The sequence below is a fragment of the Chiloscyllium punctatum genome, chromosome 6 (genome assembly GCF_047496795.1).
Source record: "Chiloscyllium punctatum isolate Juve2018m chromosome 6, sChiPun1.3, whole genome shotgun sequence".
In the NCBI taxonomy this organism is placed as follows: domain Eukaryota; kingdom Metazoa; phylum Chordata; class Chondrichthyes; order Orectolobiformes; family Hemiscylliidae; genus Chiloscyllium; species Chiloscyllium punctatum.
In genome coordinates, this window is record NC_092744.1 from 38,729,231 (window position 1) to 38,752,149 (window position 22,919).

At 39.9% G+C, this 22,919-nt stretch overlaps 1 protein-coding gene across 12 annotated transcripts in view; it reads left to right on the forward strand.

The window, feature by feature from the left end:
* LOC140478888 (eukaryotic translation initiation factor 4 gamma 1-like) overlaps positions 1-22,682 on the forward strand; it is a 143,234-nt gene extending 120,552 nt beyond the window's left edge. For all 12 annotated transcript variants that reach the window (XM_072572470.1, XM_072572474.1, XM_072572472.1 and 9 more), the window contains 9 exons: positions 2,599-2,717; positions 3,233-3,405; positions 10,625-10,750; positions 12,588-12,669; positions 12,759-12,857; positions 19,672-19,815; positions 20,731-20,812; positions 20,931-21,074; positions 21,683-22,682. In XM_072572470.1, coding sequence (XP_072428571.1) covers positions 2,599-2,717; positions 3,233-3,405; positions 10,625-10,750; positions 12,588-12,669; positions 12,759-12,857; positions 19,672-19,815; positions 20,731-20,812; positions 20,931-21,074; positions 21,683-21,864 — 1,151 coding nt within the window. In that variant the 3' untranslated portion in view covers positions 21,865-22,682. The remainder of the gene's footprint in view (positions 1-2,598; positions 2,718-3,232; positions 3,406-10,624; positions 10,751-12,587; positions 12,670-12,758; positions 12,858-19,671; positions 19,816-20,730; positions 20,813-20,930; positions 21,075-21,682) is intronic.
* Positions 22,683-22,919: the final 237 nt, after the last annotated feature.

Sequence of the window (22,919 nt, forward strand, 5' to 3'; positions counted from 1 at the left end):
TAAGTTTGGTTTCTTGATAGCACAATTCAAACTTGTCATGTGCCCATTGTAGCCACCTCAGATCAGTTAATTTCCTTTTTCGCAAACCATCTCAATCCCAGGCAATGAATGTCAGATAATTGAAGTAAAAAAAATTGATGGTTCTTGAATACCATTATCACAATGCCTACTGCGATATTCTTGTCAATTTTGCACAGGCTTGGGCAGTCTGTGCATATCCATTGTTTTGTGGTTTATGATTAGATTAATGGGTTCACTCGCCTTTTGATTATTTTAAATCCCACAATCTCTTGCAGCTCTTATTAGTTCATACCTGATTTAATAGGTTCTAATGTCAGTTATATTCAAGAAGATTAGGTTACTATTCGAACAATGTATTCTTAAGTTTTGGCCATACTGTTCAAGATATTTTTTAACAAAACTCATTCAGAGAATTCTGGAACAGGTGCAAGTTGAACCCATGCATCAACCTATACAAAGAGGTTGCATACTTTCGGAGCGAGTGGGACTTCAGCTCAGGCATCCTCGTCTCAAGTTAGGGACACCTCCCCTGAACCTCAAGAGCCCCTAAAATGGAGGGAATTCACTGTCAAAACAAAGAAGCTTTAGATCTTCAGCTTAACACTCCGCTAACTGAGATATTTGAGCTCAGAAGCCATACTGTCAAAATATTTTTCTAATCAACCTGTTGAGATGTTGCTATACACCTGGAGTAGATAGGACTTGAACCTTGTCTTCCTAGCTCTACAACTGCCTCATAAGAGCTTTGAACTACACTGTTCAAGCTTACTTTCGAATCAACCTGTTCATTGGTGGTGATAAACAGATAGGACTTGAACTTGGGTCTCCTGGCTCAGAGTTAGGAACAATGCCACTATACGACAATAGCCCTTCAACCATACTGCTCAAAGTCTTTTGTCACAGTAGCTTCAACTGTTGCTGACTACTGGCTTTACTTGTAGATTTGGTGTAACTGTATGGTGTTAGCACTAGGGATATTCTCTCTCATCTTTGTACTTTGCTTAGGAGATTATACCTTGTATCTTTTATCCGCAGTTTTTTTTTATTGGAAGAGGATTTTTGGGTCTACCATCGATCCTCCTGGAATGCTCAGTTATATTCATGGGATTTCAAGTGTAAATAACCTCTTCAATAAGTTGGATAAAATCCTTTGCACTGTGGTGGCTGCGGGAGTCTAGTTTCCATTACGCTATTTGTTCAAGAGATGTTCCAGGAATTAGCAAAGTGCAATTTTACTATTTCCATAATTGCTAAATAGAACTGGTTAGAACTGTGTTGAATGTTTTTGACTGAGTTATAGAACACCTCCACTCAAATCACCACATATTAGTCTCTGTTTTAACGTTCTTTTATTGAATTGCTGTTTTCTGACTTGGAAGCTTGAAAATAATCTTTTAAACGAAAAAAGAGCAGTTACAGTGATCTTAGGTCTTTATGTATTGTGAAGTGCTCCCAGTGACAACTGAGTTTTCACAAAATGAGTTCCGGGTAATCTTATCGAGGGGTGAGAGTAGGTGTGCTGTAGTCAGCTTTAAGATTCAGTGGTTCCATTGGTGCAGGTACTAATACTATAAATTTCCTACAGTATGGAAACAGGCCCTTTGGCCTAACAGGTCCACACCGACCCTCTGAAGAGTAGCCCACCCAGACCCATTCCCCTACCCTAATTTACTCCTGACTAATGCACCTAAAACTGTGGGCAATTTAACATGGCCAATTCACCTGACCTGCACATCTTTGGATTGAGGGAGGAAAACGAAGCACCCTGAGGAAACCCATGCAGACACTGGGTGAATGTCTGTGTGGAGTTTGCACAGTCACCTGAGGCAGGAAACAAAGCCAGGTCCATGTTGCTGTGAGGCAGCATTGCTAACTACTGAGCCACCATACCGCCCTAAAAGAGCTCCTGAAAGGGAAAACCTCTCAGTGCGTGAGATCAGTGTCAGATCTCAAGCACAGAGATTTTCCCTTTCAGGAGCTCTTTTAGGGCGGCATGGTGGCTATTGAATGATGGATAAAATTTAAAGACAAAGTTTTCTGCAACTTACTTGGGAGTATTCGTGATTTAATGAAAGCAACTTGCCTAGCTAGACTGTTCTATTTTGTTGGAAAGTATTTGTGCTTTATTTAGTGACATTCTTTCCCAAAAATATGCTTCATTCATGAACTTTGAACAAAAACCATTACAAAAGTATTTCAGTCTTCAAATTACAGGATTTGCAAGAAAACTCAACGTGAGCCATCATAACAGTTGAGTATTAAGCTAAACACTTAAAACACCGGAGCATAAACGGCTGTGGGCTTTGCAGGACAGTGGGGTTAGAATAGTTAGCTACTGATGGCTGGTGCAGAACTATTGAGCCCAAGTCCTGCAAAACTCTTTGATTAAAATTGCATTTGGTGACCATGGGACCAAAGGGGAAGCTGATTGGTCTGGTGCTGTTGGTCACCTGAGAGCTGTGGACGCACTGTGTGGTAGAATATAAACTTTATAGTCATCTGAGCTGCAGAAAAGCTGCAGTAATTCAGCTCCATGTTTTTTTTTTAAGAAAATCTTAATGTCCTTTTAATTTATAGTTAAGCTTGAGCCTGTCTCTGTATCTGTGACATCTGATAAACCTGCCCTGTCCGAGGAAGAGTTTGAAAAGAAATCCAAGGCAATCATTGAAGAGTATTTGCATATCAATGATATAAAGGTAAGTGGAAAATAAGCATACTACTTTTGATTAGACAATAGAGTTTGGTTAGGTGATTATGCTGTTCTAGATTACACAATGGGCTTCTTTAAAACTAGCTGAGGTTTTCAGTGCTATAGTCTTTAGTGTTGTGCTGTGCTTCTTTTGCAAAGAAGGCCCCTTAATAGCCGGCACCTTAGCTATAAGCATAGCTCTGTCAGTCATGGTTGGAGCGGATTTGGCAAAGTACAGCTAAACTAAGGAAGACATTCAGAATTTGTAGACCACTTCCCTGACTCTAGCAATTACCCAAACCACAATGCATACAGCCTGCTAATTAATCAAGAAACTTGTGCAATTATTACAGTTTTTATAACAACCTTTAACCGTATGGCCATATTTCAGGAACAGAATAATGTAATTACTGATAACATGCAATTGTATGTACGCAAATGTAACATTTGAGCAAAATTATAAAACACTGGTTTGTGTGGAATTTCTGAAAATAAATTGCAGGCTTAATTTTTGTTTTGTAGGAAGCATCGCAGTGCGTGCAGGAGCTTGAATCACCGAAGACTTTGCACATCTTTGTTCGAAGTGGCATTGAATCAACTTTGGAGAGAAGTGCACTAGCAAGAGAACACATGGGCATTCTGTTATATCACCTTGTAAAAGCTGGTACTCTATCAAAGGAACAGTACTGCAAAGGGTAAATACTGGAACCAGTAAACCATTTTTTAAATTTAATTAATATTGAACTCAGTTGTTTGGTAATATAGCACTCGAGCATTGCTGGAAAGAGGCATTTTGAAGCTTTTTTGCGTGCATCAGGATGTTTTGTAAGCAATGTAAAGAGAAGACAAGATATTTTGCTGAGAACAGAAATGATTGGCAAGTATATTCTGATTGGTTAGCAAGTCTTATTCTGTTTGGTAGAGATGTTGCTGTGCACCAGTTAAATAACTGACTGCTAACTGCCAAGCTTTGCTGAACTCTAAATTGGACAGATTGACTCTGACTCTGGTCAAGGCATTGTTTTGAGAAATGAACCAGATAATGATTTGATTGCAACTATTTCAAATCAATGAAATATGTGACAATGTTAGGGCCAAATTTTCTTTTTACTATGTTAATAAGTATGTTCTTCAGTTTGCGTTAATTTTCCACATTGCAACCCTAGCTGTTAATCTTGAAATGTCTGCATATTTGAGTATATTCTGAATGATATGGCAAATGTTCAATTGTGAAATCTTATCTAATGTTGACGCTGTTTTGACGGGCTGGCTGGATACAGGTAATACCTATTGCAAACACCTGAAGAGATAGTGTTCAATTGGCCTGGAAGAATAAGGTTCAAGCAACAAGTGAAGCTAGCTGATTCAGTTGCTCATTATGTAGTCGTAACATGAGTGGTGTCCTTGACTAACAACTGCTGTTAAGCCACGGTGATGATCTACAGATCTCACCAATGAGTAATATAGCATATGAATTTCAGTGCTAGTGTGATGCATATGATGATTCATACTTCCCAGAGAATGGTGGATCATATGAAAAACGTACATTCCTTGGTTGTCTGCTACAGGCAAGCTGTTGGCCAAACCCAATCAGCTATACTCCAAAACTCAGCACAATGTCTGATAAACTTGTTATGGTGCGCGAGAAGGCCTTTCAGGTTGTTGTTTGCAGCATCTCTGCAGTGACCATCATTACCTAGTACCTGTCTCCTGTCTTTTTCCTATGTACCTGTGTGCTATTTATACTCAAATAAGCATCCAACATCTTAACTACTTGCTGTGTTGAAATTTGTTTTTTCCCATCACCCATTGTTCTCTCATCACCTTTCTAAATTCATGCTCACTTGTTCTTGTTCCTTTTTATGAGCAAAACATTTTGTTCCTAGTGTTCCATCCAGCCCGCTCATGATTTTCAAAACCTCTTATCAAATCTCCTTTCAGGTACTGCCTTTCCAATGAGAACAGTTCTAAGTTATTTAATCTATCCTTATTACTCAATATTCAATCTCATTCCTAAAGACATTCCTGTGAATTGTTCCTGCATTCTTTTCAGTGCATTCACATCTTTCCTATAATGTGGCGCCAACAACCATATTCTGTATTTCAGCTCAGGTCAAATAATGTTTTGTTAAAGCTCAACATATCCTCCGTACTCTTTTACTCTATGCCCATAATAATAATGTTGAGGACACTATATACTTTATTAACTGCTCTCTCCATTTATCCTGCCACCTTTTGATTTCTGCATGTACACCGGGTCCTATTGTACCACCCATTTTATATTGTCTGTGTTCTTCCAACCGAAGTGCATAGAATCATTGAATTTACAGTACAGAAAGATGCCATTTGACCCATTGTGCCTGTAGTGGCTCTCTGTCTACCCAGCTGATTCAATTCTCTAGCCCTATCCCTAACCCTGTAAGTTCATTTTCAAATATACATTCGCCCCTCTTTTTTTTTAAACCTCCTTTGGAATCTGCCTTCACCACACTCCCAGGCAGTGTGTTCCGAATCCTAACAACTCACTCACTCACTAAAAATTCTCTCCTCATTCCCTCAAGACTCTCTCTGGCAATCTTGAAATTGCAATCCCTAGTTACTGACACATGGGTGCCAAAGTGACTCAGTGGTTAGCACTGCTGCCTCTCATGGCCAAGGACCCAGGTTAAATTCCAGCCTTGGATGACTTGTTTGTGTGGAGTTTGTATGTTCTCCCTGTGATTTCATGGGTTTCCTCCCACAATTCAAAAATGTCCAGATTAGCTGGATTGGCCATGCAAAATTGCCAATAGTGTCTAAGAATGTGCAGGCAATGTGGTATAGCGATGGGAAATGAGGTTACAGGGCGGAGTTAGGGTGGGATGCTGTTTGATTTTGGGGGGGGGGGGGGGGTGGGGAGGAATGTTATGTGGACTCAATGGGCTGAATGTCCTCCTTCCACACTATAGGGATTCTATGGTACCAGCTAATGGAAAAGGAATATCCTTGTGAACACCTCAGTGAAGTCATCTCTTCATCTTTTCTTCTCCAAGGAGAATAAGCCAAATTTCTCATCCTTTATTGTATGAAAGATCCATAATTCTTGGTATCATTTTAGTAAATATCTTTTTGGACTCTTGTCCAGGGCATTAACCATCCTTCCTTTTAAGCAATGTGCCCAGAGCTGAACACTACTCCAAATGTGGTCTGACCAATGATTTGTAGAGGTTCAGCATAGTTCCTTTGCTCATATACTCTATGCCTTTATTTCTAAACCCAAGGAACATATAAGCTGTCTTAGCTGTTTCAGTTTGCCTGGCCACCTCAGAATTATGGATGTGAATCCTGAAGTCCCTATTCTCCCCCAAAATTGTACTGCCAAGCCTGGATTGTCTCTTGTTTCTACCAAAATGCATTAACTTCACATTTTTCTCCCTGGGGTTTGGGGGAGTCCAGACCTAGAGGGCATAGGTTTTAAGATGAGAAGGAAGCTCCATTATAAACCTTTTCACGTAGAGAGTGGTGTGATTATGGAATGAGCTGTCAGAGGCAGTCGTGGACGCTAGTGCGATTGCAGCATTTAAAAGGCATCTGGATGGGTACGTGAATGAGAAGGGTTTGGACAGACATGGGCCGAGTGCTCGCAGGTAAGACTAGGTTGGGATATCTGGTTGGCATGGGCGAGTTGAACCAAAGGGTCTGTTTCCGTGCTGTATATCTGAGTCTATTTCTCTGCGTTGAATTTCATCTGCCAGGTGCCTGCCCATTTTGCCAACCTGTCAATGTCTCTGAAGGTGATCAGCATCATCACAATTCACTATTCTCCCTAGTTTGACATAAGCTGCAAATTTAGAGATTTTTGCCCTCAACACCCATCTCCAAATTATTATATAATCAGAAAAAGCATGGATCCCAGTACTGGTTCTTGGGGATTGCTGGTTTCAACTCCCTTCCAATCTAGCAAATGTCCATCTATACCTTCCCTCTGTTGTGTATTTTTAAGCCAAATTCTAATCCATGCTGCCATCACCTCTCACTTTTTCTCTACATTGAACTTCAAGAGGCACCTATCTGTTCATTCCAACTTGTCCTTTTGGAGTTCCATACTGCTGTCTCTCAAATTACAACTCTTTCAAGTTTTTGTCATCTGCCACTTTTGAAATTCACCTGCACGTGAAGATTTACATCTGAATGTATATCAGGAAAAGCAAAGATCTTAAAGCAGATCTCTTCCCTAGGGAAGCTCCATTACAATCCTTACTTTGGCTTAAAAAAATTATCCATTGACCATTGTTCTGTTTCCTATCACTGTCAGTTTTGGATTCATGTTCCTTTCTGTGATTTATGATGCCCATAACTAAACCTTTCTCTTGGCTCCTCTGTAGCACAGTATCAAAGGCTTGGAAATCCATGTAAACCATGTGTGAACAGTGTACCCTCATCAAGCCGTTATGTTACCTTTTAGAAAAGGGCAACTCTGCTAAATACAATTGCCCCTTTTGAAATTCATGCTGGCTCTTCCTAATCACCTTGCCTTTTTCTATGTGACGACTAATTCTATTCTGAGTATTTGTTTCTAGAAGCTTCCCCATCCCATCACCAAAGTTAAATTGACTAGTCTTGTAATTGCTGGAGTTATCCTTAAAATCTTCCTTCAAGACTGTGATGTTTGCAATTCTCCAGTCTGCTGGCCCACAACGTCTGCCCTCACCTACTTTCAAAATCCTCAAGTGGGTCTCATCTGTTTCCTTGTCAAGTTTAAGTATTGTAACACTTCCAACACTACATGTGTATTAATTTTGGAGCTCTTCTAGTGGCAGAACTTCATCTCATGTCATCGTTACCTGGGCAGATGCAAAGTCTTCATTTATCAGCTCAGTCATGCAAGTGCAAATCCCCTTTTTGGTCCTCAATTGGACCTACTCCTCTCTTAACTGCTTCTTTACTCTGTATATGCCTATAGAATGCTTTGAGATTCCCCTCTGTGCTGATCACTTCCCATAATTCCTGTTTGCTTCTCTTATTTACATTTTGACCTTCCCTCTAAACCTTCAGCATTGGTTCTCTTGGTATTTTTTGCCATATGTCTGTCTTAAGTGAACTTTTTTTCCCCCTCCTGCTAATTTCTCCCTCCTTTGCCATCCAGGAGACTTTGTCCCAAGTTTCCCATTTGAGGGAATATATCTTGATTATCCCTGAAATATCTGGTCTTTGAAGGTAGCCCATTGTTCAGTTACTGTTTGCGTCAAGATTAGTGGATAAATCCCGCCCAGCTGTGTTCTTGTCCTACTTGTCAGCTCTCTACCAGTTTATTTTTTTTTATTTTGGTTGTTGCATGTCATTCTCCACCAACATCCTGAACCTTATAATACAATGATTACTGTCTCTTAAATGTTGCCCCATTGTTACTTGATCCACTTGAGCCACCTCATTTCCAAAGACCAAGTCCAATAATGCATCCTTTTTTTGTTGGACTGAGCATGTACTATTGTAGGAAATTCTGTTGAATGCAGTGTAGAAACAATTGTCCCTCACTGTGCCTTGTCTGTATTTGAATTGAAAAGAATTTATTCTCGTGTGTACTGAAGCACAGTGAAAAGCTTTGTCTTGTAAGCAATACAGGTAGATCAGAGTTAAGTAGCCTAGATCGTAAATAATGGGTAAACAAAACGGCAAAAACAAAAACACAGGTACAGGCGAATGTTAAAAGTTTGAGTCCATTCGGTATTCTCAGAACAGTAGGGTATAAACATTGCAAAACCAGCTGGTGCGTGTGTTCAGGCTTCTGTACCTTCTCCCCGATGGTAGAGGTTGTTGAATAACATTGCCAGCGTGGGATGGGTCTTTGAGAATGCTGGTGGTCTTCACTTGACTGTGGGCTTGGTAGATGGATTCTATAGGTGGAAGGTTGGTCTTTGTGTTCGCCTGGGCCAAGTTCACACTCTGTGTAACTGTTTCCAATCTTGAAGGGTACAGTTGCCACACTAGGTAGTGATACATACAGAATGCTCAGATGGCGCACCTATAAAAGTTGGCAAAGGTATTCGCCATCATGTCAAGAAGAGATGATGTTAGGCCTTTGTAACCAGTGGGTCCACATGAAGAGTCCAAGAAAACTTGATGTGGATGACCACTCCCAGGAGCTTGACACTCTTCACTTGTTCCACCTCTGTGCTGTTAATGTGTGGGGGCGGGCATGAGTAACATCCTGCTGAAAGTCAATAATGAGTTCCTTGGTTTTGCCAGCGTTGAGAGCTACGTTGTTGCCATCTGAGATTCGACTGACTATGGTGGTGTCATCAGCGAACTTGTAAATGGTATTAGTTTGGTATTTGATGACACAGTCATGGGTATACAGTGAGTACAGTAGGGGGCTGAGTAGGCACCCCTTGGGGGCTCCATTGTTGAGTGTTAGTGAGGATGAAATATTGTCCCCGATCTTCACTGATTTGTGGCCCGTGGGTCAGGAAACTGAGGATCCAGTTGTAGAGAGTGGGGCTTAGTCTGAGATCACTAAGTTTAGTAATCAGTCTCAAGTAGATAATGGTGTCGAAGGCTGAACTGTAGTCAATAGGTAGGATTCTTACGTAGCTGTTCCTTGGAGTCAAGATATTCTAGAGAGGAGCGTAGGGCAAGTGATATGGCATCTGACATGGATCTGTTGGTCCAATAGGCAAATTGGGGTGGGTCAAGAGTAGTGGGGATGCTGGAGTTGATTAATGCTGTGACCAGCCTTTCAAAGCACTTCATGACCACTGAAGTTGGGTCCACTGGGTGGGAGTCATTGAGACACTCAGCATGAGCAGCCTTAGGCACAGGGATGATGTTGGCCTTCTTGAACAGGCAGGGACAGTGGCCTACTGCAGGGAACAGTTGAAGATGTCTGAAGAACTCTGCCAGTTGATCTGCGCATGCTCTGAGTGCACGGCCTGGTACTCCGTCTGGTGCCATCGCTTTCCTTGGATTCACATGAAGGAAAACTGATCTGACCTCTGATGCAGTGACTGTTGGGATAGGTTCGTCGGAATAGGTGTTACCTCTCCACTGAAATTTAAATATTTGGGTATTCAAAGCACACTGCAGCCACCACCAGCGCACCCCACTAGATAGCATTTGCTGAATAATCCCGAAAATTACCAATTTTGAATAATGCCAAAAATTACTCCGACAGCTAACTTAGGATCGCCAGTCAGCACAGTGTGGTGCTTTTGCATATATTGCAAGTTATGTATATTATTACATAGGGTCCTGTTCTTTTGAAGATGGAATGTACACACATTGCACCTATTCCAGTTCAATAAAGTAGGTGATAGCCATTCTCTGATTCACTTCTCAAGTTGACCTTTTGACTTAAAATTTGAGTGTAGCTGGTCAATTAACTGATGGTCATTTAGTTGGTGCTTACTCAATGGCAACCCTGCACCAAAGTCCACTTGCTAACAAGTAAGCACTATTCTCATACAGATTGAAATATCATTTTCCTTTTACATTGATATCTTCTATGAATTATCCTGATGAATGCAACATGAAAAGCTTTGACAAAATGTAATACTGAGCATTTCCAAAAAATAGTTTTGAGACAGTATATACAGCTGCGACGTGTGTACAGTGTCTGTATCAACTATATTCCTCTATTGCTGTGAGGACTTGTGCGTTCATATTTTTATGCGATAAATGTCAAAAGACATCAATTCAATTACTTGTGACTGCTAGCAGCTTTTTTTTCCCCCTCAACTGTTTTATCAAATGTGACTGAAGTCTTTGTGGATATATTAACTTGTGAATGTGAAATCAATGCTGAGAAGATTAAATCTGCAAAATTTGGTTTGGCATATTAATTTACTAATCTTTACATGCCATTTGTGAAGCAGTTTTACCTAATTAGTTCAATACTGTTCTATACTATAAACTTGTGTTTTTATTTGCATACCACAGACTACATGAAATCCTTGAAGTAGCTGAAGACATGGAAATTGATATTCCACATATATGGCAATATCTTGCTGAACTAATTGTTCACATGCTATATGATGGAGGCTTACCAATGGGAGATCTTTTCAGGTAATGGTGACAACTTTTGCTGATGTTAGGAATTAAGTCAAAAAATGAAAATTGCATTAATATGGCAAAAATGGAAACATTGTAAATGTAAATTAATTTCTGTTCTTAAATATTCTTTAAAATCCTTGATCATAACAAATATCACTTTAAATCCAGTGAATTTTAAAGTTCAGGCAAACATCACTGCGAATGTGCACTAAGCAGCAATGAATAAAATGATGAATGAATCAATTTTGTTGATTCTGGTAAGAGATAAAATTTTACTTGGGACATTGCTGACATCTAGTTGCATGATGAATACTGTCCTAGAACTTTCAAGTTTGTTACGAGTCACATCTGAAAAGCAGCGCAGCAATAAGAAAGCCATTCTGTGCTAGATATTGAGCCTTGGCATAGGGCTGTAACCCATAACCTGACTCTGGAGAGAGTGCTACTATTGAATTAAGATTATCGATTTCTGATTGAGTTTTAGTTGAGTAGCTCCTGGCTTTTAGAATAGCTGTTCAGATTGGCTGTTGAATTTCCAATTTCATGTTTAGGACCGGAATGACTAAAGGTAAATGAATATGATGACCTCACGAATGTATTAACTGGGAATTTTAAATTATAAAGATTTTCCCTCTGGATTAAACAACGGTGTGAGTTCAGATCATTTCCTCAATCTAAACTGCTCATTACAAAGCTGAATTTGTTAGCATCGTTATCCTTCAGATGAGATTTCAAACAAAGGTCCGTGTTAAAGTGCAGTTGTACTACCTAAAGAACAGAATTTTTTATAAACCAACATTTCTATTTTAATCATGATTACCAAAACAATACCATGGCTGGTTATTTATTTCCACAGCTGTTTGTTGGATCTTGTCTGTGCAAAGCAGTACATTTTTTGGAGGTGGTTGAAAGCTGTAATCATTTACTACATGAATGGAAGGCTAAAATGCTTGCCATTGTTGTGAAACTTGAAAGGGCTCAGAAAAGATTTACAAGGGTGTTGCCAGGTTTGGAGGGTTTGAGCTATGGGGAGAGGCTGAATAGGCTGGGGCTGTTTTCTCTGGAGCGTCAGAAGCTGACGGGCGACCTTAGAGGTTTACAAAATTGAGGGGCATGGATAGGATAAATGGACAAAGTCTTTTCTTTGGGGCTGGGGAGTCCAGAACTAGAAGGCATAGGTTTAGGGTGAGAAGGGAAATATATAAAAGGGACCTGTGGGGTAGTTTTTTCACACAGAGGGCAATATGTGCATGGAATGAGCTACCAGAGGAAGTGGTGGAAGCTGGTACAATTGCAACATTTAAAAGGCATTTGGATGGGTGTATGAATAGGAAGGGTTTAGAGGGATATAGACCAGGTGCTGGCAGGTGGGACTAAATTGGGTTGGGAAACCTGGACAAGTTGGACCGAAGGGTTTCTATGACTGGGGTTTCTATCTCAATGACTCTTTTTGTTGGATCCATTCAAAACCAAGTATAGAGTAATACATGGTTTAATCTGAGCGCAAGCATATTTCTGTAGGTGCAAATGTGATTTTGAGTACATGACTAAGTGGCACAGATTCCTCTGTATGCTAGACTATGGGCCTCCATTCGTTGAAAATTTAAATGATGATTTTCCAGAGTATGAAAAGCTTTTCAACCTGGTTGTTGAAGATTTTTAAAAAACTTTAATTTGGCCAAATGTTTGAATTTGTATGTGCTTTCGGTTCTGAAACTGGATGTGTAGCATATATCTTTCACAAGATGGTATGATACATTCTTTATTGGGACACTTAGGATTTTGCATGAATTTTGTGTGAAATTAATTTCTTAAGACTTTTCCTGAAATAAATTTGTTCTCCTGGCAGAGAAGTGGCCAATCCACTGATCCCTATTGGAAAGGCTGGCCTTCTGCTTGCTGATCTACTGTGTTTACTTTGCAAAGGAATGGTAAGTTGTGATTACTTGATGCAAGTTTATATTTGTGTCCATGCCGTTTAAAGTTGATAATGCTCACATTGAATTCCTCAATCTTGCAGAGCCGTAAGAAGGTAGGCTCTTTGTGGAGAGAAGGTGGTCTCAGCTGGAAGGAATTCCTTCCTGAGGAAAAAGACATCAACCAATTTGTCACAGAGAAGGTATTTCTATTATGTTTTGTATTCTTGAGCCCAAGGGGCAGCAGTACACTTTTTTATTTGGTGCCGAGTAAATTTTCTAACTGAGTTTTGTGTATTGCTTTGATGCAAGAGGCATAATATTTGTCAATAGGTCCATTGACACAAAATGTTATCTTCTAGCACATGTACATAGTGCTATTGTTGCTGAACTTGCCAAGACATCCTACTTTTGAGAATAGTATTGGGATCCTTTAACGAATTTTGAGTCCCTTTTGCAGAGACCTCCGTTTGTTTAGTTTAATGACATATGCTAAAACTGTAATATAGCATGTATAGATTGACAGTTTACATTTGTGTTTAATAGTTGAATAAAACTTCTGCAATTATTATTGCTGTGGCATTTATTGCTTTTTGCCAAAGTTGGAGTTAGTATATCCCAAAGAATATAAAGACTAGTATCGTCCTATTCTGCTTTTCAACAAGGGAATGTTTGCTGACACTGTCAACTGGGGGCCAAATACGCAGGCATGCTTATTAAGGAACTCACTGTTTCCATCACCTCAGTGTGTCATTTAGACTTTGTGTGACGCTATGCACAAATGCATTACTGTGCTTGCGTAGGGAACTGTTCACATGATTTTGGAGTGGGTTTCAGTGGCAGGAAGAGGGATGTCATGGGGGCTGGTGGAGTATTCCCAGAGTGAGAAGAGGAGATCACAGGAGCTATTCTCTTCTTGATCCCAATCTCCCTGCCCTCCCTTTGTGCCTCCTCCCAATCTCTTTATCCTTCCCGCCCCCTCCCCCCGTCTGTGCACATTTGATTCAGCGCAGCGTGTTGTGCGCATGTGTTGGTGTCAACAAACACTGCCTTTAAATAATTCCACCTTTCTGCATTATCCTATTTCTCTAATTTCCTGAGTAACCAGGTGCTGGACCTTGTCATATTTTGACCAAGTGTAAATCTTGTTGAGTTTCATGGAGTGTTTCAGTGAGGCCCAGTGAGATTCCTCACAATATAATTCTCAAATTCTCCTCATTAACTATCTAGCCTGGCCCTATGGTGATGCTATTGAGCTGACCCAATTCTACCACTTGCACTTGGAGGAATTCACTGCTGCCAGGATATCCTGGAAGTGCCTGTCATCCTAAGTGCTGTGCCTTCATGAAAACGCTGATGTGCAACCTGGTCAGTCCAGAATTGCCCTGCACAATGATAGATCCTGCTGAGCTTGCCACTTGGATCATGTTGCCCTCAGTTATCTGGAGGAATGGCTGACAGCATAGGAAGAAAGTCCCCTTCCACTCAGCCAGGGTAAGAGCCACCATCTTCTCTCTTCTGCTTCACACTCACTGTATCTCTGCTACTGCATAGACCTCCCACAAAGGCTCATGCTCTAGCACTGTAATTATCGCATGCAACATCTTCCTTTGTGCTTTTATCAACCCGAACACCTGACATCACCAACCTACATGCCTTTTGCCCTCCCTATTCACTTACTCAGAGCAACTGCCCAAGTTTCCTCCATGTGCTGCAGCAGTAGTAGCTGTCCTGCCCAACTCTGTATCACTCCATCATTTATTTCTCTAATTCCAGGACAAAGCAGTCTCCGATAGGAGAGAGAGTCAAGATTATTGTTATGCTGCTAACATTCAATTCCTCTCACTCTGAAGAGAGAAACCTGAGCCTGACCATCTTGATTGGCTGTGCCCAAATGTCTAGGTTGCTACTGAAGACTGCCCTTGATTTACTGTACTGGAACCCACTGAAGGCAGTCTCTGTTCACTAAGGACTGCTAACCAATATCTTAGCTTTGCGTCAACGTTCAAAAGCAAAGCAACACTGAAATGATGTGAACCTGGTAACTTTGACAGAGGTGACAAAGTGCTAAAAGATAGTGAAAGGATGCTGTGAGCATCCAGGTGGGTTCAAAATGGACTGAGGACTAAGACAGCAAGCATACAGTCCTGAGATGCAGCCCATGAGTTTGGTGGCAGTTGCTGTGTACTTGAAACAACAGTCCAGTGCTGATTGTCAGTGTGCCCCAAATTGCAGCTTTGTACTGCAGAAGTATCTTGTAAGTGGTTTGGAACATGCCATGAGGGTTCTGAGAAGCTCATAGGTGTTGGATACCAGCTTCTATAGATGTTTGTTTGCAGTCAGTGCATTGGAATATTCTGTGAAATGTTATTTCCGTGTATCGAGCATGGTGGAATGGAGGACCGAATGGTGAGATGAAGTGATGAAGTACATACTTTGACCTTTGTCTGGAATTGTTGTCTGGTTTCCTAACAATGGGAGGTAGGATAGGAAGCTGCACATTAATGAGGCAAGATTTGCAATTAATGAGACTTACTGACAAAAAGCAATATTCCCAATTCATTAGCATCTCATTGCTTTCTCGTGACAATCTTTTCTCCTGATTTTAATCCAAATGACCATTCCTTAGTATGAGACTGTTACGGGGAGAAAGTGAGGACCTCTGATGCTTATGCTCAAAGCATTGACTCACCTGTTCCTCGGATGCTACCTGACTGGCTGTACTTTTGCAGTGCCACACTTTTTGACTGAGACTGTTACCCCATTTTCTAGATTTCCCAACCCAGGCAAGCTGTTCCTCTGCCTGTATCCTGCTAGGCCCCTTTTTAAAATTTTATATTCAACTATATATTTAAAGTCGAAGGAATAAATGTGTAATATAATAACCTCCTCCTAGGATAATCCCTTTTGTCACAGGAATCAATCTAGTAATCTTTATTTGCTACTACTTGAGGATATGCATTTCCTTCTCTCATTTAAGAGAAATGAGTAAGTTTTTTTAAAATGATTATCTGTGTGGCGCCTTAACTGATGCATTTCAGAAATCCAAATATGCCACATCATTGATTTTCCTAGCTCATCCATCTGACTTATTATATCCTCAAACACCACACAGCTTAGCCAAATCCAATTTTGCTTCCAAAGACTAAGACTGGATGAAATCTAGATTTTAGATCTTGTTGAATGATGGAGCAGGCTCAAAAAGTCTGCTCTTAGTTTGTATGTTCATTAAATATAAATCAAACCAGTTGGGTAAAAATCTGGAATTCCTTCTCCAGTCCATCTAGGCAATCTGAATGAATCCAGGAACATTCTCTAAGGCTGAATTTCCTGAAGTATCTAAACTGAGAGATTATTTAACTAGCTGGAGTTCTTGAAGAGGTAAGAGAGGCTCGTTGATGGTAACTGCTGCTGATACCAGAAGTTCGGTATAGTATCATACAAAAGTCTTGAAACGTTTTAGGTCATGGTATAGAAGAGACAGTAGCAATGTGAATCCAAAATTGGCTGTGTGATTGGAGACAGTAATGATTAATAGATATTCTTCAAGTTGGAGGAAGTTTTGCAGTGGAGTTCCTCAGGGACTGGAACCCTTGCTTTTCCTGATGTGTATTAATGATCTAGATCTTCATATGTAGGGGACAGTTTCAGAGTTTGCAAATGACACGAAATGTAAAAGGATTATAAACTGAGAAGAAGACAGTTAGAACTCCAAAAGGACGAAGACAAATTGGAGTGGCAGATGAGGTACAATGCATAGAAGAAAGTGTGAGGTAATGTACTTTGGTAGGAAGAACATTGAAAGACAATGCAAAATATGAGGTCCAGTTCTAAAGGGGGTATAAGAGCAGAGGGATCTGAATGTGTGTGTGCATGGATCATTGGCAGGACAAATGCAAAAGCGATTTATAGGAATGGTTTGAGGAATGAGAAACTTCAGTCATGAGGATAGATTGAATAAGTTGGAGCTGTTCGCCTTGGGGAGAAGACGACCGAGGGGAAATTGATAGAGATTTTCAAAATCATGAGCAGGTTGATTAGAATAAATAGAGAGACATTGTTCGCATTCGTAAAAGGAACAAGTGCACAAAAATATAGACTTTAGTGGTGTGTGAAAGAAGCAAGGGTGATGTGACAACGTTTAACACTGCAAGTAGATGGGAATGATGTGCAAAGGTACAAGGGGAAAAGGCAAGAGATTGCCCTCGGTAATGATTAGACTAGATTCCCTACAGTGTGGAAACAGGCCCTTCAGCCCAACCAGTCCACACCGACCCCTCCGAAGAGTAACCCATCCAGACCCATTTCCCTCCAACTAATGCACCTAGCACTATGGGCAATTTAGCATGGCCAATTCACCTAACCTGCACGTCTTTGGACTGTGGTTGGAAACCCATGCAGACACAATTTTGGGAGGCAGTTCCAGAATTTAATCCAGTGACGTTGAAAGAACGGCAAGGTGTTTTCAGGTCAGGATGATGAGTGGCTTTGAGGGAACTTGCAGGTGGCAATGTCCCCATGTTGATTGCTGTACTTGTCCTTCTGTGTGGTAGTGGTCGTGGGTTTGGACAGTGCTGTCTAAGGAGCTTTGATGAATTTCTGCAATGCATTTTAGTTCGGAGTGGTGGTGCTGATGAGAATGAATGTTTGTGGACTGTTTTTTGTCCTGAATAATGTCAAATTTCTTGTGTTTTTGGAACTACACACATGTAGACAAGTGGAGAGTGTTCCATCGCACTCCTGCTAGAGAAGGAACAAAACTTTACCTATTCTTGGGAAATAAGGCAGGACAGGTGACTGAGGTGTCAGTGCGGGCGCACTTTAGGGCCAGTGATTGTAATTATTGGTTTTAATATAGTAATGGAAAACGATAGACCAGATGTAAAAGTTCAAGTTCTAAATTGGAGTAAGGCCAATTTTGATTGTGTGCGCCTATGTGTGGAAACGCAGGAAATGGGGGAGATGCTAAATTAGTATTTTGCATCAGTTTGCTATGGAGAAGGATATGGAAGATGTAGAATGTGGGAAAATAAATAGCGACATCTTGAAAAATGTCCATACTACAGAGGTGGTGGTGCTGAATGTCTTAAAATGCATAAAGGTGGATAAATGTCCAGGACCTGATTTGAGTATATCCTAGAACTCTGTGGGAAGCTAAGGATGAGATTGTTGGTCTGAGATATTTGTATCATAGCCACGCGCAAGGTGCTGGAAAACTGGAGGTTGGCTAACATGGTGCCACTCTTTAAGTAAGGTGGTAAGGAGAAGCTGGGGAACTATAGACCTGTGAGCCTGACATCGGTAGTGGGCAAGTTGTTGGAGGAAATCCAGTCAGCATGGATGAGTTGGTTCGAAGTATCTATTTTTGTACTGTATATCTCTGACTCCGATACTGGGTCGGCATGGACAAGTTGGACCAAAGGTTCTTTGCTGACTTGTGCATTATAGATGGTGAGCAAGCTTTGGTGAATCAAGAGGTAAGTTAATTCTTAGCCTCCAGCCTGCTGTGTAGCCACAGTACTTGTATGGCTAGACTAGTTGCTGGTAAATAGATGTTGATTGTGAGCGATTCAGTGATAGGCGCAGTTACACCAATGTTATGAAAGTTGGTGTGGTTGTCTTAGTAATTCCATAAATGAGGTCAGAAATGCATCTTGAGGTCAAATGTGAACAAATTGGCTTAATTTCAGACTGTTGAAATGGGGAGGGATGAAGTCTGTAATTGGCTGACTGAGTTTGGAGTAGGAGCTGAAACAACATTTTAGAGGAACTTTCTGCTTTCTATGTTAGCTTTTGTGGAGGACTTGAGCAAAGTAGCAGTGAGGTAGAGCTTGCATAGAACTAATGCCATGCTTTTAAATGGTGGCACTAAGGGCAGTGTGTAGTGTGAATTAGACGGAGCCAAGGATGGATCCATGGGGATACCAGAGGTAACTTTGCCTGAGCAAGATAAGCCATTGCAAATGACACTCTAGCTACGATTAGGTAGTGAGGAACGGAATTGGAAAAGAGCAGTCACCCAGCTGGACAGTAATGGTGAGACTTTAGAGAAGAATGGTTATTTTCAAGATCTGATCTTTTGTGAAGTAATTTTGTGTCCCTATTATGTCGCCCTTCTTCCAAGCAATCGTGTTCGAAGATCTTAGTAGGAGTAGCTCCTGTAGGGGTGTTTTGCCATTCCGTAAGATTGTGGCCTCAATTCCACTTCCCTGTCTGTCCCCATAAACTCTCCACTCCTGTACAGTTCAAAACTACTATCCCTGCAGCCACTTCTTAAAGACTAGAAGTAGTAGACCGTCTGGTCCAAGGACGTTTGTCTTTAGTCCCATTTACAGAAAAGGAAAATACTTCAAACATCTAGCATAGAAACAGTGCTGGAGAAGTTCAGGTCTGACAGCATCCGTGGAGAGAGAAAAACAGTTGAGGCTGATATGATTTTCAGGGAGTGCTGCATTGACGCTGTTAGAGGTGAACTTTTCTGTACCTCGTGTTTTTATTGTCCCTTTTATTTTTATATTTTTTGCTAGTTTATTGTGATCTAATTTTCTGGTTAAGTCAAGCTTTAGATTTTCAATCATCTTTGTTATTGGTATCAATACCTATAATCCATCTAGATTCAGCTTGATAATATTTTTTAAAATGGAGACGCCATCGACTCAACGCATTGAGCCATTAAAAATAGAAGCTGAACATGTACAGAATATGTCCAGTTGCCCTGGGGATCCTCAGCTGGATATAATTTGGTTCAGTTGCTGTATATTAATAAGTTAAGATTTTCTTTGTAAAAAGAAAATATTTAATTTAATAATTGTTTTAATGTTATCTTCAGGAGTAAAGGCTGATTCAGTGTACTGGTTAAAACCGCTGAAATCTCCATTGCATTCTTTGCAACCTGTTCAGTGGTCCAAAGCAGTCTTTGACCTTTCTGACTTAGTTTTAAACCCTTTTTCATTGGTTTTTCTTGCATGTACCAAAGAAAACAGAGTGAAACTTTTGTCATTTCACTTAATTTAATAGAAAGTGGAGTTTACTCTGGGGAATGAATCTAATCATGAGGAATCATCAAGCAAAACGGAAATATCTTTCAATGACCTGTGTGAACAGTTTGATAAGTTGATCAAGGAGAAAGCTGACAACCAAAGAATATTTGACTGGATTGAAGTAAGTTTACTAAATTATAGTTAGTTTTTCAAAAAAAATGTTATTGTTTGGGCAAGCGAAGTCTGCGGAAAGAAAAACTTGGAATTTTTTACAGATCTTAACAAGACCACACAATGTCCCAAAATACATTAGTTAGTTAGTTAGTAAATAAGTAAGTAAGTACATATGAGGTGAAGTCTTTGTAATGCAAGCAATCCAGCAGCTTATGATTTGTGCAGTGTGTTTAACCACCTAACCAGATAGGGAAGGCAGTGGCTGAGTGCTCAAGTCAGTTAAGCATTCCATAACTTCCATCTAATATGGGTTTGAAGCCCGCCATGACAGATGGTGAAATTTGAATTCATAAAAGTCTGGAATTTTTAAAAAATATGATCATGCTGATTGTTAAACTTGTATCCTTTAAATGAATGAAATATGCCATCGCTATCTGGCTCAATCTATATATGACTGCCGATACAGCAAAACGATTGCCTCTTAACCCCCCCCCCCCCTTCTGGGTAATTAGGGATGGGCAATAAATACTGGCCAAGCCAGTGATGTCCATATCCTGTGAATGATGTCTTTTGAAAAGAAAATGAAAGATTACCCGTATTGGTGATGGTGAATGAGATGATTAATATAAGTTAGGGTCCTGTTCTTCAAAATAGTTTGTTTGTATATTTTGTCCTCCTGATGGGACATGCAGAACAACAGTACTGCTTTGAAGCATCAAACTTTGACTCTGATTAATGCTACCAAGTTAGCTATGACTGATATTGTGATGAGACTTAATTTTGTTTTAAATTGATTGGGGAAATATGTGTTGCGTATACACAGATTTATGATTTGGAGATTTGTAATGCAGTATGTGTACACATGCCAAACAGTTGCAAATGTGGGAGTTACAGTTGCTACATTGAATTGTTTCTGTTGCAGGCCAACATTGACGAAAAGCAAATTGTTTCATCAGTGTTCATTAGAGCATTAATGAAATCGGTTTGTCATTCTGCTGTTGTATGTAAGTACATTTTTTGATTTTTTAAAAAATAATATTTTTGGAGAATATCTACTGATACATAAGACAGTATTTTAACTTTTTCTTCTGTATGTTCCACTTCTTTCCCTGCCTATTTTAGTTGAAAACCCAATTCGTGTGGATACAGAGGTTGTCCAAAATAGAGTAAAGGTCCTAACGAAATACTTGGATTCTGATCCCCAGCGTGAACTGCAAGCACTCTATGCCCTTCAGGCCTTAATGGCCAAATTAGAGCAGCCACCAAGTAAGTATTGTATACAATATGGCCTTCAATCTGCATCATATGATGGGACTAAAACCACTTTGCAGACTTCCATTAGTGAAGCTTCTCGACGTCTTGTTCAGAAGGTAGAGAACAAGGTGTTGAGCCCTTCTAGGTGTCCTTCCATCTTTGTGGGTAAATATCTGATCACTTTTTAAAGCTCATAGAAAGGCATTTGAGATTTTCAGCTCAATATGCCATCAATATTATGTAGGCACTGAATTCTAATTCTATGCATGTGATGTCAAGTTACACCGATGACTTTAGTTATTTGGAATAACTCAATTTCCAACAGCAGAAGGAATGATTAATGTTGCAAGTTCCGACTGAGTGGCTGATGTATACTGATAAACTCAGATTTATTCCTCAATGCTGCATATCGCCCTATTCAAACCCCTCAAAAACCATGTGCATCAAATGTTTCCTCACATATAATTGACTGTTCTCCTTGCATATTTAGAATCATAAAATCCCTACAGTGTGGAAACAGGCCATTCTGCCCATCAAGTCCACACTGACCCTCTGAAGGGCATCCCATTTAGAAACTCTACTTTGTTAAAACTCTTATTTGTTTTGTATGTTCTTTGCAGACTTATTAAGGACATTTTTCGATGTTTTGTATGATGAGGATGTTATATCCGAAGAAGCCTTTTACAAGTGGGAGTCAAGTAAAGACCCAGCTGAGCAACAAGGCAAAGGAGTAGCTTTGAAATCTGTGACAGCTTTCTTCACTTGGTTAAGAGAAGCTGAAGAAGAATCAGAAGGAAATTAGAAATCATGATTGACAGAAGTCAATCACATAGTGAATGCATCAGGCAGATGAGAACTGTCCTTTGAGTTTTTGCACAATCAAGTGCTTGGTTCTGAGAACGTCTATTCAATAAACCCTTGGTACTTCAAGGTTTTATCTATTTTTTAACATCAGTTCATGTCTAACAAATATAACTATTTAGAAAAAGAAATTAGGGCTATTGAGATGGTCCTTAAAATTAGGTGGTTGTCATGGGCATAGGAAAGTGGTGGGGATTTTTTGATTTTTAATAAAGAATGGTGGCTACCTTGTTGGTGTTAAATTACCAACGATGCAAACAAATTTAGGGATTCCAGGATATATCAACTTGGCTTCCCTAAACTAGATTTATTTTGAGGGGAGGGGCACTCAACCCCTAACCCCTCTGTTCTTATGCCTGTGAGTTGTATAAAAAGCCTTGAACAAGCCTGTAGTGGATTTTAAAAATCAGTAAGAGTTTAACAGTTTAATTAGACAACATAAAAACAGTACAGTTCCTAGGTGATTCTACTTAATGTAGAACAGTTTTAGGACAGTTCTGTAAATAAATGTTCCGCAATATTGCTAATGTAATGCCATGTTATTTCTGCTGTCTTTGATAAAGTGCAGCAGTGTCTCCTGTATTTATAGAATTCCTGAGTTCATAAGGTGCTTGTAATTATCAACAAGAATGAATCCTTCATTGATTACAGTTTAAAATGAATGTGTAAATACTTTTTGCTTTATTAAGTATTTAATTAAAATTAATGCCTCTTTTCACGTCCAAAACTGGAAAATAAAGAACATATTGCAATGTAAAAGTTTGTAGTGTTTACTTCTAATGTGGCAAGATATTTTCCTTCAAGATCTGTTTGTAGCGTACAAGGCAAGCAACAGACGAAACTTTGACATATCTTTTAACAAATGTTGAGATGGAATTGATAATTAAGTCTGCAAGACCATCCAGTTCATATATTGGTTTCAGAAACTCTCCCTGTGCTGTTGGTTCAAGTGATAAGTCTTGATCTTCCAGGATTGTAACGTTGAACAAGTCTGAT